Genomic DNA, 19,020 nt, shown 5'->3' on the forward strand with positions numbered 1-19,020 from the left:
TACTGGGCAGAAAGTAGATAAGGTAGTCAAAAGTATATACTAAGTGCATTTATCTTATAGCTCTGCAGTTTATTCTATGGATGTCCTTCTGTGTATGTGGTAATTACAGGTGTAGCAATGCCTATGGAATAGAAAAACATGTACAATCTTAACTAAAGAGTCAGTTTTAGTTGCTTAAAACTTCTTAAATTCTTTACCTTTCAGGTTGATAATTGATTATTTTGTTCTTAGGCTAGGAGATATTTTTCCCGGGCTGTTTCAGCACATATAGCTCAGCTGTGTCTGAGAATAAAATGAGTGGGGAAAATACTCTTTTGCATAAAACAATTTAGCAACTTTTATTTTTTAACAGTTCTAGTGCTTTGGCAGAAGATTTCAATTTTGTCAGGGTCTTGGGAATAGCTCCTCAGCTGATGTAAATTGAAGCTTCCTAGATTGTAGATCTGCTTGTTAGTTGCTGATAAACAGCAGCGGATATAAGGTAGGGCGAACAGGGCAGCTGCCCTGGGCCCCGCGCTTCAATAGGCCTGTGCACACACTACTACGTGTCAGCTGTGGTCGTAAAATTGTGCTGCCCCGGGCCCCACGCCCTGGCCCCACAAAACTCTCATCCGCCCCTGCTGATAAATATTGTGTTTGATTTTTTTTAAAAGGTGAGAGCCCTATTAGCAGAGGAGAAAAAAACAAAGCTTCCCCACCTTCCCGATACTACTACAGCAATTTTACTTTATGATGATTTTATTTTAAAGGAAATTAAGATCCAAGCAACGCTGGGAGAATATATGAATACCAGAAAGCTTCTAAATGTACATCTGTAGATTTAATTTTGCTTTGAAGCCAAATGTTGTATAGTTTATTAGCAAGTCTGTTGGACTGGAAATGTGCAATAAACGTAAGTCCTCTCCATGAAATGGACTTAAATATAGTCCTAGATATTTTGAAAGAAAGCATCTGTTAAAAGGCTGTTTGTCTCCTAGTTAATTTCTAGATGTCAAGCTTACCAATGGTCAAACTGTAAGTGGAATAGGTATAATTTGTAAATTTATTTAATGATCATCTGTCTGAACAATAATTGGATACATCATTCATATCATAACACTGTTTAATGAAGATTTAATTTGCTATACTATCTAAATTTTTAAGTACCTTGACCAATCTGGTGACTTCTGAAATAGGTATTGTGCTTGGAAGGAGATCAGTGTGGAAGGTTTGTGGTGGTTGTACAAGCCCACTAATACATCTATCCAAGTTCAGATTTCTAAGTCAATCAGCATTGGTATTTATGCAACTACATTGCTACTATTTTATGGGGCATCTTTCATATAATATTGATACATTGTGTGGACCAAATAGAGGTTAATTCCTGAACCAATTGTTTGTTGCAAGTTATTCACTCAACCATGGTCAACGTGGTAGATAACTGGGGATTCTCTCGCAGCAGATACTTAATCATTGCTGCAAATCAGTACTATTGGGCTTACTATAGTGCTTTCATATTAAAGGAAGATGCTGTTACACAGACTGTATGAGAGAGTGGTGTCTAAGGGTACATCTAGACTACATGCCTCTGTCGCCAGAGGCATGTAGATTAGGCTACCAGGTATAGGAAAATGAAGCGGCGATTTAAATAATCGCCGCTTCATTTAAATTTACATGGCTGCCGTGCTGAGCCGATCAGCTGTTTGTCGGCTCAGCGCGGTAGTCTGGACGCGCAGGTGTCAACATCAAAGGCATTTGTCGACCACCCAGGTATGCCTCCTGGGATGAGGTTGGGTACATTAATACTGAACATTAGCTGTTAAACATTCAGTTGCTGTAAATTTTCAAAGACAAAACTAAGGATGAATCCTTGATTTCTTGGCTTGAGAACAATGTGTATGTCTTGATAATGTTAGGTGAATAGAAATGTCATCCATGTCAGATGAATGATGAGTAAAACAAGCAAGATAAGCTGGATGACTCTGATGTGGTTGCAATTTAAATTGACATTTCACATGTAGGAATCAAATGCTATTTTAAAAAAGACCTCTCTGCACACCAGCAGCTCCATTATGTGTCATTCTTCTGTTTTCCTTCCCTGTCCATCCAGTAGGTTAGTGTTTCCCAATTTTTTTTGACCACGGAACCCTTTCAAATTTCAAGGAACCCCCCTAGCCAGGGATTAAGTTTGTCGAGCAAAAAAAAAAAAAAAAACACCCAAACACACACATACTGCCAGTACACCACAATTGGTAGTAATAAGATGCTAAATACGGTCATATAACACCATTCATTTATATTCAACAAAAATCATATAAAATAAAACTATCAAATAATATTAATTATATTCATAGTTTTCAATGTGAAGAGTGGTTTTTCTTCTTTTCTTGGAAAATTCTTTTTATATTTGGTTTAATACTAGAAAGTTGGATTCGCATATCTGGCACAGCATTCAGTCAATTTCTGTATTTCGTTTTCATTGCTGCATAGTTCGAGAACCCAGTTTCGCACAAGTATGTACTGGCAAAGCTGACGAATTGCGCGTATTGATAAAGATGAATATTCTTGACTTTGACATAAGTCACTCCAAAATGTAATCAGAGAAACTTCTTTAAATTTTTGTATTAATTGGCCATCTGAAGTGATTTCAATTAGGTTTTCATAATCTTGTGTAGAAAAACTGACTGGCTTTTCTGTTAAACTTAATGGATTTTGAAGCCAGTTATTGTTGTCATTGATGTTTGGAAAATACTTAATGATGTTCGTGTATAAATCGCGGAGATGATCTGCAATGTCGCTGCGAATATCTTCATCAAGTTTGTATTCATTTTCTTCAAGGAAATCATTCAGAGTTGGTAAACAATCCAAATCAGTTCGTCCTACAGATGAGATCCAAAACTGTAGCTTCCGTGACAATGACAAAATTTTGTCTTTCGCATTAAAAATATTTACATTCTTTCCTTGCAACGACAGATTTACTTCATTTAGTTTTGTAAAGATGTCTGCAAGATACGCAACTCTAGATAACCACAAAAAGTCTGTTAAACGATCAGACAGTTGGAATTTGTGATCCATCAGATTTGCAGAGAGCTCATGACGCAATTCAAATAATCTCACCAGCACTTTTCCTCGTGATAGCCACCTGACTTCTGTATGTAGAAGCAGGGCTGTATGCTGACTACCCATATCTTCACACATAATTTTGAACAGTCTTGATTGTAATGGTCAAGTTTTTATATAATTAATAATCTGTACTGCTTCGTCCAACACATTTTTAAGAGAGGGAGAAATATTCTTAACTACCAGAGCGTGTCTGTGGAGAATGCAGTGACTGCTGGTGCAGTTTGGTGCTACATTTTTTATTTGTGTTACAGCGCCAGCCACTGTTCCTACCATTGCTTTGGCACCATCACTGCACACATCAACACATTTTTCCCAGCTTATTTGATGTGTTTTCATAAAGTTATTGATACAGTTGAATATATTCTCACCAGTTGTATTGGTTTGCAAAAATTCACATAAAAGTAAGTCTTCTTCAATAGAACTATTAAAATCATAACGGACAAATACAAGCAGAACTGCAAGACCTGCAACGTCAGTGGACTTGTCTAATTATAATGCATATGCATCACATAAATGCAGCCGAAAAATAAGCTCCTTCTCGATGTCAGCAGCAAGATCGTGAATACGACGTGTGACAGTATTGTTTGATAGTGGCACAGCCTCAACTTTTTTACTAGACTCCTGATCCAACATACACATCACAATATCTTTTGCACATGGTTTTATGAGTGATTCCCCAATAGTGTGTGCTTCTTCGGCGAGCGATATACGATAGCTTACTTTGTAAGATGCCTCTGTTGCATTTTCATTATCAGATTTGGCAATTTTTGACATGAAGAGTTTACTTTTTTCAAGCGATTCAAGCTTTTGCTTAAAAAAACTAATGTCTTTATCTTTGTATTCCGGATTATTTGTTTCAAAATGTCTTCGCAATTTAGCAGGTACTAAACAACTATTAGATAATATTTTGTTGCACACTACACACTGGGCACCTGGAGCATCTTCATTTCCATTGCTTGTGAATCCAAATGCCAAATAGTCCTCACAATACCTGCGTTTCTTATTAGTCAGCTGAAATTTTTCATAATTACTTGAGCTGCCTCAGTATTTTCCTTGCTGGTTTCAGTAAAAATATTGGAGTTTGAAGTACTTTTCTCTTTAAAAGTTCCTTCTTTTAACCAACGATCCATGGGGAATTTTGATATTAGATTGAATTCTTAAACTTAAAGTCACACACAGGAGCCACGTGTCCTCACAGTGTGTATGGGGATTTGTTCCGATCCTCACAGTGAGTAGGAGTTCCGGTGTTCCACTCACTGATAGTACTCCCTCCCCCCCTCCACACACACACATGCTGCGTTTTCCAAGGGACCTAGCAGCAGCAACAGCTGCTTGTCCCGCTTCTGCCCGATCAACCCAAGATCCCTCTCCCGCGTCCCCCGCTGCTGCTCTGCTTTTACCAAGGGACCTAGCAGCAGCAACAGCTGCTTGTCCCGCTTCTGCCCGATCAACCCAAGATCCCTCTCCCGCATCCCCCGCTGCCACTCTGCTTTTTCCGGTGGTAAAAGCAGAGCAGCAGCGGGGGACGCGGGAGAGGGATCTTGGGTTGATTGGGCAGAAGCGGGACAAGCAGCTGTTGCTGCTGCTAGGTCCGGTGGTAAAAGCAGAGCGGCAGCGGGGGACGCGGGAGATGTCTGAAAGGGGAGCGGGGAAGGAGCCAGCGTCTTTGCGCGCCAGGCTCCTCTGTCTCTTTATGGGCGGGGGAGGGGAGCTTTTGGGTTCTCGCGGAACCCTTACGTTTGCTTCGCGGAACCCCAGGGTTCCGCGGAACACCATTTGGGAAACACTGCAGTAGGTGATTGGGAGAGTGGAGAATTCCCCCAAACTCCTTCCTTTCATTCCCATTTGTACCTTATTCTGAAAGGCAGAAACCTTAGAAAAATGATCTATAGGAAGGACAGCATTCATGGAGAACTGGACTGAGAGAACCAATTCTATTTACATTTTTCTTATATATGAGTTGTACAACTGAGACATCAACAGGTGGGCTACGTCTACACTGGCCCCTTCTCCGGAAGAGGCATGCTAATTTCGAACTTTGGAATAGGGAAATCCGCGGGGGATTTAAATATCCCCCGCGGGATTTAAATAAACATGGTTGCCACTTTTTTTCCGGCTTGGGGAAAAGCCGGAAAAGAGCGTCTAGACTGGCACGATCCTCCGGAATAAAGCCCTTTTCCGGAGGATCTCTTATTCCTACTTTCAAGGGGGCTGGACTCAATGCCCTCCTGAGGTTTCTTCCAGCCCTAGGATTATATGATTCAATGAGACAGCAATTAAAGCCCCTTGTTCCAGGGGAAAGGGTAGGGTTAGGGGAGAAACAGCACGGCTATGTCTACACTGGCCCCTTCTCCGGAAGAGGCATGCTAATTTCGAACTTTGGAATAGGGAAATCCGCGGGGGATTTAAATATCCCCCACGGGATTTAAATAAACATGGCCGCCGCTTTTTTTCCGGCTTGGGGAAAAGCCGGAAAAGAGCGTCTAGACTGGCGCGATCCTCCGGAATAAAGCCCTTTTCCAGAGGATCTCTTATTCCTTGAAAGTAGGAATAAGAGATCCTCCGGAAAAGGGCTTTATTCCGAAGGATCGCGCCAGTCTAGACGCTCTTTTCCGGCTTTTCCCCAAGCCGGAAAAAAAGCGGCGGCCATGTTTATTTAAATCCCGGATATTTAAATCCCCCGCGGATTTCCCTATTCCAAAGTTCGAAATTAGCATGCCTCTTCCGGAGAAGGGGCCAGTGTAGACATAGCCGTGCTGTTTCTCCCCTAACCCTACCCTTTCCCCTGGAACAAGGGGCTTTAATTGCTGTCTCATTGAATCATATAATCTTAGGGCTGGACGAAACCTCAGGAGGGCATTGAGTCCAGCCCCCTGCCCACAGCAGGACCACCCCCAACCAAATCATCCCAGCCAGGGTTTTGTCAAGCTGGGACTTAAAAATCTCGAGGGATGGAGATTTTACCACCTCCCTAAGTAACCCATTCCAGTGCTTCACCACCCTCCTAGGCTACATCTACACTACAGGCTTCTTGTGCAAGAAGCCTTTTGAGCAAGAGTTTTTGCACAAAAACTTCTTGCGCAAGAGTGCGTCCACACCTCAGAGCGCATCGCTTTTGTGCAAGAGAGCGTCCACACTGCATGGCCGCCCTTGCGCAAGAAAGCTCTGATGGCCATTCACAGAATGGCCATCAGAGCACTTGTACCTTTTTGGATAGGCTTATTTGTGCAAGAAACCCCTGTGGAGCATCCACACATGCCTTTTTGCACAACAGCTATAGTGCAAAAAGGAGTTATGCCTCATAGAAGGAGGTTTACCTACACTGTGAAAAGCCCTCTGTTCTGCCATTTTACTGTTGATTTCCTTGCACAAAAGCATGCTTGAGGTGTGGACGCTCTGCGAGTTTTTGCACAAAAACCTTGTAGTGTAGATGTAGCCCTAGTGAAATAGTTTTTTCCTAATATCCAACCTAGACCTCCCCACTGTAATTTGAAACCATTGCTTTTTGTTCTGCCATCTATCACACTGAGAACAGTTTCTCTCCATCCTCTTTGGAACCTCCTTTCAGGAAGCTGAAGGCTGCTATCAAATCCCCCCCTCACTCTTTTCTTCTGCAGACTAAATAAGCCCAAATCCCTCAGTCTTCTTGTAGGTCACATTATCAGCAGCAGTCCCCACACTGAAAAAGGGGAACTGTTTCTCAGCTCTCAACCTCCAAGACACATACTTCCATATCACAGTACATCCTTTCCACAAGACATTTCCTCAGATTTGTCCTGAGGTCCAACCATTACCTATGCAAGATAAGACCCTTTAGACTCTCTACAGCACCCAAGTATTTTTCAAGATCCTTGTAGTGGTGGTGGCGAACCTCAGCAGACAAGATTCTAATATTCCCATACCTATACTGACTTCTCAAGGCTCTGTCCAGAGTTGACACATTCAAAGCTATAAGAGCAACAATGGACCTTTTCTTGAAATTCGGCCTCCAGATAGACATGCAAAAATTGACACTGATACCAGACTAATGGCTGGAATTTATTGGGACCTAACAGAGCCTTCCTCTCTGCTCAGACATTTTGCAGTGATCAGTTTCATCTCCACCATGATAACCAGCCCACAGAACTTGCCCATAGCTGCTGAGTCATATGGCATCAGATTACACATGTGCTGCCTTTAGGGATGGCTATGAACAGACACAGCCTGAAAAAAAATCTCTCATTACCAGTCATGGCCAAAGACTCATTAGACTGGTGGACATAACCCCAAAAGGTTTGTATGAGAGTGCCATTCTTCCAACCACCACCACCACCCTTGAATACTGATAACCAACTCCTTTCTGCTTGTTTGAGGAGATTGTCTACAGTCCCACATGGTGCAAGGCAGGTGGTCCTCATAAGAATCCACATTGCACATCAGCCTCTTAGAATCACATGCAGTTTGAAATGCATACCATACACTTTCTACCAACAACCAGACATAAGGCCAAAAGAGTAAGGGCAACATCTCTTGCATGTTTTATATCAACAAACAAAGGGGAGCACGGTTCCAGTTCCTGTTCACAGATGCACTAAAATTGTGCATCCAGTGTGGTATCAACACCTCTGCCACTTACCTACCTGGACACTAGAACTTCAGGGCAGGTTCACTGTGCAGAAGGGTCTCACAAAACCATAAAAGGGAGTTGGACACAAGAGCCATACAACACACATTCAACTGCTGGGGATTCCCAAACATAGATCTGTTTGCCATGCTTGAAAATACTAAATGCCAATGATTCTGCTTAAGTGGGTCTGGCAGAGTCCATCCTTATTATATCAGATGCATTCCTCTTCTGTGCCTTTTTCACCTCTTCCCCTACTATTCAAAGTGCTTCACAAGATACAGGTAGAATAAGCCAGAGTAATTCTTATAGCCCCAACATGGCCTTGACGGATATGGTCTATCCACCAGTTACCCAATAGTTGACTCTATACCTCCTCTCAAAGACAGCCAAATTCTCCATCTGAATCTAGAACTCCTCCATCTGAAGACGTGGCTTCTTCAGGCTTCCAGGATTTAGAGATGACTTGATCAGAAGAGGTAAAAGAGATTATTTTAAATAGAAGACATTCAACAATTCAGTATGCTTACATGCATAAATGGGAAAGATTCAGGACTTGGTGAGACACTCAAACATATCTCAACAATGAGTATTCCTTTTTTACTCATCCTGGAATACATTCTAGACCTTAAAAGATCAGGCCTATCCAAAAGCTCCGTTCACGTAGCTCTGGCTGCAATTAGTGCATTCCACTCCAAGATAAAAGGTCATTCAATACAATACATTAGTGGGATCAAGTAAAACAACCTGTCAGGTGGCTTGCCAGCAGGTTACCCTGATAAGCTGGGTGTGGCCAAGCCACTGGCACAGTGTTTACCTTGAATCCACACATTCTGCTACCCATAGCTCCCACTGTCTGCAGTTTGCCATTCCCAACCAATGGGAGCTGTGGGCAGCCATACCTGTGATCACAAGGTAAACAATCTGGATGGTGGGCCAGCTGCATGCGGGCCATTGGACACAAGTTTCCCACCCCTGGGCTAAATCAATCTATCCACCTTCCCTTCTCCTTCCCCAAAGTACATGACAACTAGCATGAAGTCACATTATGTACTTTGAATGCCAGATGAGCATTTCCCTTTTATCTTGATGAAACTAAATTGTACTTATTGCTCTCTACCGCTGAAAGATCAAAGGGATTAGCCATAGCCAAACACCTATCAAAATTGATCTTGCTACACATAAACCTTCGCTTGTGTGACTGGGCGTCTTCCTCACACTGGTCCTTTAAGGGTAAAACCCAACCCTGGAAGACAGCTGAGAGCAAAGCCTGCAGCTGATGCAGATACTGCCAACTTAGGTCCAGCTGGGGCTACATAAATAAGAGCTCTCAGGGAGAGAGATGGACAGACTTGCTCCAGCTGGGGAGCAGGAGGGACCTGGCTACAAAGGAAGCTCAGATGCTTCCCAAGATAGAACAGTGCTAGGGGAAGGCAGACAGGGCTGGGGAAGCTCTGGCCTGACCTCACTCCCAGGCTGCATGGCCTGAAGCAAGGCTTCTAGGTCTGCAGGGGGGCCGCCAGGATAGGAAAAGGCAGCAGGTCTGCACCCCTTTACCAATAATGATTTGCCATTTCAGACTGCAATTTGAGATAATGTGTAATGTGACCACCTAGGGATTCACAGGAACCTTTAGACAACATTATGCAGTCACCTCATTAGGATCATCAGATGCTCTACTAGGATGTTCTCCTATCCTCTTTGGTAGATGTCGCTCGAAAGCTCCAGCCTTCCTACTAGGGGCACTGCTCTACAGTCGCCTACAGTGGAGCACCCATAGGTGCACTACTCAAAGAAGAGAGTGTTATTCACCCTGTGCAGTAACTGAGGATCTTTGAGATGTATGTGTCTGTGGGTGCTTCATTCCCCACCTACTTTCCTCTGCTTTGGAATTCAAATGTAGATTCAGCACAGAGAAGTAACTGAAGGCATTTGGACCACATAGTGCTACATAGATGCCAATCACAATACAAGACCTGGAGGAGCATATGTGCAACGCAATGGGCTCTGCTGCCAAAGATCTCTGATCCCAGGAGCAGGGGACACTATTGCACCAACACTGAAGCACCCATATGTGCACACGTCTTGAAGAACCTCAGTTACTGCACAGGATGAGTAAGTGTCTCATTTCGCTGAGAGACTCACATAGGATGAAGTTGACCACAGGGCAGAGGATCCCAGGTCTTCTGCAATACATAGAAGTTGAATCTGAAATTCAAGTCTTAGAACCATAGAGCTGGAAGAGACCTCAGGAGGTCATCAAGTCCAGCCCTCTGTCCAAGGCAGGACCAATCCCAACTAAATCTATCCAGCTAGGGCTTTGTCAAGATGAGACTTAAAAACCTCTAGGGATGGAGATTCCACCACCTCTCTAGGTATCCCATTCCAGTACTTCACCACCCTCCTGGTGAAATAGTTTTTCCTAATATCCAACCTAAACCTCCCCCACTGTAACTTGAGCCCATTTCTCCTTGTTCTTCCATCCGTCGCTAATGAGAACAGCCTTTCTCCATCCTCTTTGGAACCTCCCTTCAGGAAGTTGAAGGCTGCTATCAAATCCCCCCTCACGCTTCTCTTCTGCAGACTAAACAAACGCAAATTCCTCAGACTCTCCTCATAAGTCATGTGCTCCAGTCCCCTAATCATTTTCGTTGCCCTCTGCTGGACCCTCTCCACTGTGTCCACATCCTTTCTATAGTAGAGGGCCCAGAACTGGACACAATACTCTAGGGCTGTGTCTAGACTGGCAAGTTTTTCTGCAAAAGCAGCTGCTTTTGCGGAAAAACTTGCCAGCTGTCTACACTGGCTGCTTGAATTTCTGCAAGAACGCTGACTTCCTACTGTCTGAAATCAGTGCTTCTTGCGGAAATACTATGCTGCTCCCATTCGGGCAACAGTCCTTTTGCACAAAGCTTTTGTGCAAAAGGGCCAGTGTAGACAGCTCAGATTTGTTTTGCGCAAAAAAGCGTGTCTAGATTGGCACGGACACTTTTCCGCAAAAAGTGCTTTTGCGGAAAAGCGTCCGTGCCAATCTAGACGCTCTTTTCCGCAAATGCTTTTAATGGAAAACTTATCCGTTAAAAGCATTTGCGGAAAATCATGCCAGTCTAGACGTAGCCCAGATGTGGCCTCACCAGAGCTGAATAAAGGGGAATAATTACTTTTCTAGATCTGCTGGCAATGTTCCTCCTAATGCAACCTAATATGCCATTAGCCTTCTTGGCTACAAGGGCACACTGTTGACTCCTATCCAGATTCTCATCCACTGTAATCCCCAGGTCCTTTTCTGCAGAACTGCTACTTAGCCGGTCAGTCCCCAGCCTGTAATAATGCTTGAGGGTCTTCCATCCCAATTGCAGGACCCTGCACTTGTCCTTGTTGAACCTCATCAGATTTCTTTTGGCCCAATCCTCTAATCTGTCTAGGTCACTCTGGACCCTGTCCCTACCCTCCAGCATATCTACCTCTCCCCCTAGCTTAGTGTCATCCGCAAACTTGTTGAGAGTGCAATTCATCCCCTCATGGAGGTCATTAATAAAGATGTTGAAAAAAACCGCCCTAGAACCAATCCTTGGGGCACTTCGCTAGAAACCAATCGCTGACCTAACATTGAGCCATTAATCACTCACTACCCGTTGGCCTGAAAGTCTAGCCAGCTTTCTATCTATCTTGCACTCCAGTTATCCAATCCATACTTCCTTAACTTGCTGGCAAGAATATTGTGGGAGACCATATCAAAAGCTTTGCTAAAGTCCAGGTATATCACATCCACTGACTTTCCTATATCTACAGAGCCAGTTACCTTATCATAGAAGCTAATCAGATTGGTCAGGCATGATTTGCCCTTGGTGAATCCATGTTGGCTATTCCTGATCACTTTCCCCTTGCCAAAGACTATATGATATTTCTTCACTAACATCTCAAATTTACCTCTCTGCAAGGACCAGTTTATGGCCTGGGCGCCACCTACATCCTTAAAACAAGGGCTTAATTGAGACTTAAACAGAGGATAATACTTGTGTTGTCTACACAGAATTTTGGACATGGGTGAATTTCATTCATAGGCATGATGGACTTCCAGGAACATAGTTCAAAAAGTGGCATTAAGATGCAGACCGCTGCTCAGCTAGTAAAAATAGACAATAGAAAATGAGATGAGAGATGACATTTTTGCCCATGAGGTCTTCTGGGCTACTTAAAAAATAGAACAAGGTTAATACTAACCTGATTTCCCCTCCACCCCACTCAAACCCCAAGCTCAGGCTGTGTCCAGACTCAGGGGTTTTTTCGAAAAAAGTAGCCTTTTTTCGAAAAAACTTCACCTGCATCTAGACTGCAGCCGCGTTCTTTCGAAATTAAATCGAAAGAATGCGGCTTTTCTTTCGACGGCGGTAAACCTCATTGCACGAGGAAGAACGCCTTCTTTCGAAAGTTCCTCTTTCGAAAGAAGGCGTTCTTGAATGTAAATAGGGCTTCTTCGAAAGAGAGCATCCAGACTCACTGGGTGCTTTCTTTCGAAAAAGCAAGCCGCTTTTTCGAAAGTTCCGCGTGCAGACTAGACCTTTCGAAAGAGGCTTGCAGTCTAGACATAGCCTCAGAGAAGATCATGTGGCTAAAATGGCACCTCATTGTCTATTTCTAGCTTCTTTTTCCTTTAACAGCCTACCTTGTAACACTTTACCAGTTTTCTTTTTGCATTCATATTTCCCCAACCCTCAGAAAAAGAGATCTAAATGTTACAGGAGAAAAACAAAATGAAATTAGGCTTGCATGTTCATATATTCAATGGTTATGAAATTGAGGTAATACTAATTATATAGATATACAGAAGTTAAAGTAGACATTCTGGGAGCCAAGGGAAATTAATTGTGCTTCAGAAGGAAGGATGAAAAGGAAGGAAAAGCATTCCTAAAAAGGGGAAAGCTGGTGAAGACACTGTAAAGGTTAACGATTATGGGCTCAAACCTTCAATGTGCAGGGGATTCTGAACCCAAACCAACAAAGCACTTAAGCACATGCTTAATTTTCAGTATGTGACTGGTCTCATTCTATTGACTTCAGTGAGACAACACACACACACATACTTTTAAGCGTGGGATTAAGTGTTTGACAGGGCTGCTACCATAGGGCATGTCTACACAGAAGGGCAAAAGTCAAATTAAGCTATGCACTTCAGCTACATCAGTTGCTTAGCTGAAGTCAAAATAGCTTTAATTTGGCTTTTGGTGCTGTCTATACAGCAGGAAGTCAAAGAAAGAACACTCTTCTTTCGACTTCCCTTACTCCTCATGAAATGAGGGTTACAGCAGCCAGAGTAAGAAGTCCTTCAGCTCACCATTATTTCAAAATAATGGCTTGTTGTGTAGACACACTCTTTGTTACTTCAGAATAATGTCAGTTATTCCAAAATAACACTACTGTGTAGAAATACCCATAATGGGCAGCACCCTACTGAGGTGAATCCTATATTACCTGAGTATAGAAGGGTCTTTGGAATTGGGTAGTGCCCATTTAAGAGTGTGTTTGGTTACATTACTGTAATAATTCCTATATGTACCAAATGGTGTACAGGTGAACATTTGGTAGACATAGGAATTATTACAGTAGATAGAGAGATATCAGAGGGGGAGCCGTGTTAGTCTGAATCTTCACAAATGACAAGAAGTCCTGTGGCACCTTATAGACTAACAGATTTATTGGAGCATAAGCTTTTGTGGGCAAAGACCCACTTTGTCAGATGCATGTGATGTAGAGATTAGTGTCTGGTTTTTGTATAACTGTCTGTATATAAACAGTTTCTTCCTTAAAAGGTATATCTTTTATTAATGCATTTTTTTGCCTAGAAAAGCACAGAGGAGTCACGGGGTTCCATAGATAAAATAGAGAGGTATCTGACATCTGCAATTCTAGAATCAACAGGTTTTATTGAAAACCAATGTATTTGATTTGAATAGGCACCAGGATCTATAGTCAAAAGGAATTCCTAATGCGTGTTACTGTATGCAATCTTAGTTTTATACTCTATTATGAGAAGCTACTGAGACTATATTGCATAATGCCTATAGCATAGTTCATTGTTTCATCAGAGTATTCTGTTTTTGAAAAGATAATGTACATGCAAGTTTGACATCATTGTGAATATTTTAAAAAATGCTTTCAGTACTGACAATCTTCCCATGTACCTCATCATTGCAGGCAGACTGGGTTATGAAAATTATATCATGGATTTATCCTAATAAAGAGTTTTAGCAACAATCAATCCAGCTCATCGTGTGCATTACACTAAATCATTAGAAGACCTACATTTTGAAAAGTGGATTCAATCTTCTAGTTCCAGGGTGCTGAGAAACATAAAAACAGATTTTTAATGTCCAAATGGCCCTTTAGATGCAGTGTGGTGGAAGGGCTGTTCAGAGGTGGTTATGTCTCCCTAAGCCAGAGCCTCTTGGTCCTGGTGCAATGTAGAGCTGCAGGGGAACTGCTAAGACACCTGTATCTTGGTAATGTCCCTAAGGAATCACATAGCAATGGAAGTCCAGGCATTAAAGATCTTTGGTCTACTGTGCTCCATTAATCCCCCCAGCATGCCCCTATCATGCTGCTTCCCCTTCCTATACCAGCATCATCTGCTGCTGAGGTAAATGGTTGCTACAACAGCAGCAGATTTCTCTGCACAAGGGAAATTCTCCACTGACTTTCTCCACTTGTCTTAAGTCCATTTTTTACATGACCATGAGGTGTCAAGTGTACTGAAGGAGACATGAGAATCCAAGACATAATTATCTGTAGCAGTGATACATTTGCATTTGAATAGCATTAGGAGCTATCAAAATGCCTCCACACAATTTATCTTTAAAAGCGTGACAGTAATTTTAGCTTCAGAAAAAAGTTGACATTGATTATAAAAAAACAGGGAGATAAGATGTTGAATGTGTATGTGTAAGAAGAGAGGAGACAGATGTGGCAAGAGGGAATAATGTTGGGTATAACAGAAATGTAATTGCTAGGTTATCAGCTTAGTACAGTAGCATCTTGTGTAGGTAGGAAAATGAAATCTACTGAAAATTAGAACCAATATGATCACTTCTCTCCTTGACTTTCCATCCTGTGTCTTAATGTAATTTGATCTTTTATAGCTATGCAATGGAGGATCTGTGACTGATCTGGTGAAAGGATTCTTGAAGAGAGGTGAAAGGATGGATGAACTTGTAATTGCTTATATTTTACATGAAGCTCTTATGGTAAGATAAAAACAGTCCAGTTGATAGTCTGAGAGAGTTTATTCTAAGAATATGTCTATTCTGCCCCAAAGTTTGGATTCTGAAGGAGTGCAAATAGCAGAGTGTATCAAATTACAACTGTGCTGTAATTCCACCATATGAAAGCTACGGGTGCAAACTTAAACATCTTTCATTCACTTGACTGTAAATACTGTCTGAAAAGGGCTATGTTAACACGAGCTCTAAACCTCTGAGTTCATACCCTCCACATCCATGTGGTGGTGGCGGTGGTGAATTACAGTACTGCAATTTGATGGGCACTACTGTTCTTACCCCTGTCGTCCAAACTCTGTGGCAATGCAGACAAGCTCTCTGTTTGCTGGACTTTTTTTTTTTAAACCTGATGTTTCTTCCTATGTGCTTAATGAAATAAAGTTAAGGTTTAGTTGTAAACTTGTTTATGAATGCTGCCAACTAAAGTAGCACTTAAGTTCATCAGGATGGGAATGTCTACACAGCAAAGTTATTTTGAAATAACTTCACTAGCATCAACACAATCCAACCGCTATTTCGAAATTAATTCGAAATAGTGGAGGGCTTATTTTGAAGTTAGTAAACCTCATTCCACGAGGAATAACACCAATTTTGAAATTGCTATTTTGAAATAAGTGCTATATAGACACTTATTTCGAAATAGGGGGCCTTCAGCCCTTCCCAGGGTGCCCTGGTGGCCACTCTGGCCACAACCAGGAAAACCCCTCTCCTCCCCACCCTCCCTGGAGACCTTAAAGGGGTAGAGTCTGTTTGGCCACAGTGCCTGTGCCAGCTTCAGGCCTGCTGGCCCAGAGCCAGCAGTTGCTGCCCCTGACCCAGTTGCCTCAACATGAGCAAGGCAGCCAGTGCCAGCCAGCCCTCCACCACTCCCCAGGAGCAGTCTGCAAGCTCCCAGGAGCCTGCCAGGGGCCAGAAAATGTGGGCACCTTCCTGGTCCTGTGCGATGATTATGGACCTGATTGAGGTTTGGAGGGGATCCTCCAACGTCCATGATTTCCACTTTAGACGGAGGAACGCGGCCGTCTACAGATGGATGGCTGCCAGCCTGGCCACCAAAGGCCACATGTGAAGCCAGGAGCAGGTGCGTATGAAAATAAAGGAGCTGCGGCAGGCCTATGCCAAGGCCAAAGGGGGCAGCTCCCAACCAGGGGCAGACCCAGACTCCTACCCCTATTTTGATGCCCTGGACCGCATCCTGGGGGGCCGAACAGTCCATGCCCCCCAGCTGGTCATCAACCCTGGGGCAGAGGGTCCTGGCCATGAGACCGAGGAGGAGGAGAAGGATGGCCAGGAGCCGCAGGAGCCTGGAGGGAGGATGCCGTGCACCCAGGACACCCAAACTATCCCAGCAAGTCTGTCGCCGATGTCATCTGAAGCCGGGTAGGCAACGACATGTGAGTGCCATCACTGCCCCTTATGCGGGGGAGGAGGGGAGGAGAGAAAGACCATGGATCACGCAGCAACCTGTGCATGTGCCATGGCTCCCTGGCTGCCACACAGGGGCCTTGGCCTTTTACCCATACGCATGTATGTATGAAGGCACATGACGTGCTCCTGACCCCAGGGTGGGACAGTGCATGATGCCCTCCCTCCACAACCCCCCTCTACACAGAGGCAGGGGACATCTTCCCCCCACCCCCCTCGCACTATATACAGCACGGGGGCATGGGTGCAGTCCTTGGCCAGCTCACACTCCCGAGGATAGCAGGACATGCTGAACATGCACATTGGTTCTGAAGGTGCGGAGACCTGCCATCCTTGCCTTGCAGAAGGAGGCTGGGCTTCACCCACTGTGTCTCCAGGGATAACTGACCACTTCTCTTGTTTCTCCACAGACGCAGCAGTTGTGAGTGCAGGGCACACCACCCCACCCAGGACATCCTCCCACACCCGGGCCAGCAGGATGACCCATAACCAGGAGGAATAGCAGCACCTGAGGATCCTGCGAGGCCAGCACTGCACCCTGGACTACTAGGTGCATGAAGACCTGCAGCTGCAGTGGGAGAGCTTGCAGGAGCTGCCTGACTAGGGCCGTGCCATCTCTGACCACCAGTAGACCTTGGTGCAGATATTGCTGCCTCCTCTTCTCCAGCCCCTGCTGCCGCCCCAGCTACCACTCCTCCTCCCACTCTTGCTCCCACTCCTGCTCCTTCCTCCCCCCCCACCCTCCATACCCACTCCCTCCGGGGATGCCGAGGCCCCCGCACCCGCAGTGCTGGGAGACAGGTGGGCCAGCAAGACCCCCAACCCTGAGCTTCTCCTCCCTCTTCCTCCCCTTGCCTCCCCCTTCCAGCTCCCTCCTCCCAGCTTTTCCCCTCCCCTCTCCCACCCTCTCGCCTTCCCTCTCCCGCCCTCATTCCCCCCCACCCCAGTTTTGTTCAATAAAGATAGTTTGTTTTTGTCAACGCATGTGTCTTTATTTACATGAGGAAGTGGGATTAGGGAGGGGTAGGTGAAAGGATGTGAGGGTGAAATGAGTCACAAGCCCCCAGCGTGGCACACCAGGGAGACATTCGTCCTCCTCTGGGTAGAAGCTCTCTCGCAGGGTCTCCCGGATACGGACAGCTCCCCAATGGGCCTCCCGGCTGGCAGCCATGCGGGGCTGCATGTACAGGCTAACCAAGTGGTCAGCCTCTGCCATCCAGCCTGGCAGGAAAGCCTCCCCCTTTCTCTCGCACAAATTATGCAGCACACAACACGCTGTTACCACGTGCAGAACATTCTGCTCTGAGAGGTCCAGGCGGGTGAGGCAGTATCTAAAACGGGCCTTCAACCAGCCGAACGCCCCCTCCACCAAGATGCTGACCCTGCTGAGCTTGGCATTAAAAGCCTGTTGGGAGGGGTTGAGGTGTCTCGTGCAGGGCTTCATCAGCCAGGGTTGTAGGGGATAGGCCGCATCCCCCACCAGGCACACAGGCATGTCCATGTCCCCGACCCTGATGTGGCAGTCAGGGAAGAAAGTCCCAGCGTGTGGCCTTTGGCACATGGAGGAGTTGTGGTAAACCCACGTGTCGTGTGCTTTGCCGGACCAGCCCATGTTAATGTCCACGAAGTGGCCCCGGTGGTCAGACACAGCCTGCAGAATGTTGGAGAAGTATCACTTCTAGTTTATGTACACTACATGGAGGCCTGGTGTTCTGGGGCACGTATGGGGATGTGTGTCCCGTTGATTGTCCCCCTGCAGTTGGGGAAGCCCCTCGATCACCGTGTCTGCATCAGTTAGGTGGATGACTGCGGAGCAGCACTCTGTTGATGGCCTTGACCACTTGCAGAGGGGGACACAAAATTGAGAGTCACTGAGGTGCCAGGGTGGCTGAGAGTGCTCCTTCCCCACCACTGCCCTGCGTCCCCACTCCCCAGGAGCAACCCCCCCCCCCATAATCCTGGCCACCACGGGCAGTCCGTAGTGTGGGTGGGACAGAACAAACCCTCCCAGGGAGGGGGACTTGCACCACCACCTCCCTGCCTTTTCCCTAAAGCAGTCCATCCCTTCCTTGCACCCCCTCCTCTTGGCACAGTAGCCAGAGAGTGCCATACCTGTACAAGCACTGCTCTGACGGTGGATCTCCCCACGCCAAACTGGTTCCCGATGGATTGGTAGCTATCCGACGTGGAGAGCTTCCAGAGGACAATGGCCACACGCTTCTGGAGGGGAATGTCGGTCCTCGTGTGTGTCCCGTCACTGCAGAGCAGAGGCGAGCCACTCACAGAGCTCCATGAACTTCTTTATCCTAAAGTTCTGGGTCCATTGTTGTCCTCCCCAGTGCTCCAGGTTGATGTGGTCCCACCAGTTGCTGCTGACATCCAGATGCCAGATGTGGTGGGAAACGCTGGTGTCCAAGAGCTACAGCTGCTCCTCCACTTATCCCAGGAGGGTCCGGATGACGGCGTGGGGGTTGGGCTGCAGCAGATGCTGCAGAAAGTGCAGCCAGGCTTGTAGCAACACATCTAAAAGAAGCACCAGACTGCCCAGGGGCAGTTCCAGCTCCATGATGCAGCATGCTGTGGTGTCCTGGGTGAGGGCAACCAGAGCACACAGAG

The 19,020-nt window shown here is 45.3% G+C and overlaps 1 protein-coding gene across 5 annotated transcripts in view; it reads left to right on the top strand.

Moving 5' to 3' along the window:
- The window catches only part of MYO3A (myosin IIIA), a 226,934-nt gene that overhangs the window by 52,166 nt on the left and 155,748 nt on the right, over positions 1 to 19,020 (top strand). For all 5 annotated transcript variants that reach the window (XR_012902077.1, XM_006115285.4, XM_075922537.1 and 2 more), the window contains one exon: positions 14,842 to 14,946. Coding sequence is in view for 4 of the 5 variants with exons in the window: in XM_006115285.4 (XP_006115347.2) it covers positions 14,842 to 14,946 (105 nt within the window). In the remaining variant the exon portion in view is untranslated. The remainder of the gene's footprint in view (positions 1 to 14,841; positions 14,947 to 19,020) is intronic.

This window comes from Pelodiscus sinensis, chromosome 2, assembly GCF_049634645.1.
Source record: "Pelodiscus sinensis isolate JC-2024 chromosome 2, ASM4963464v1, whole genome shotgun sequence".
Taxonomy (NCBI): Eukaryota; Metazoa; Chordata; order Testudines; family Trionychidae; genus Pelodiscus; species Pelodiscus sinensis.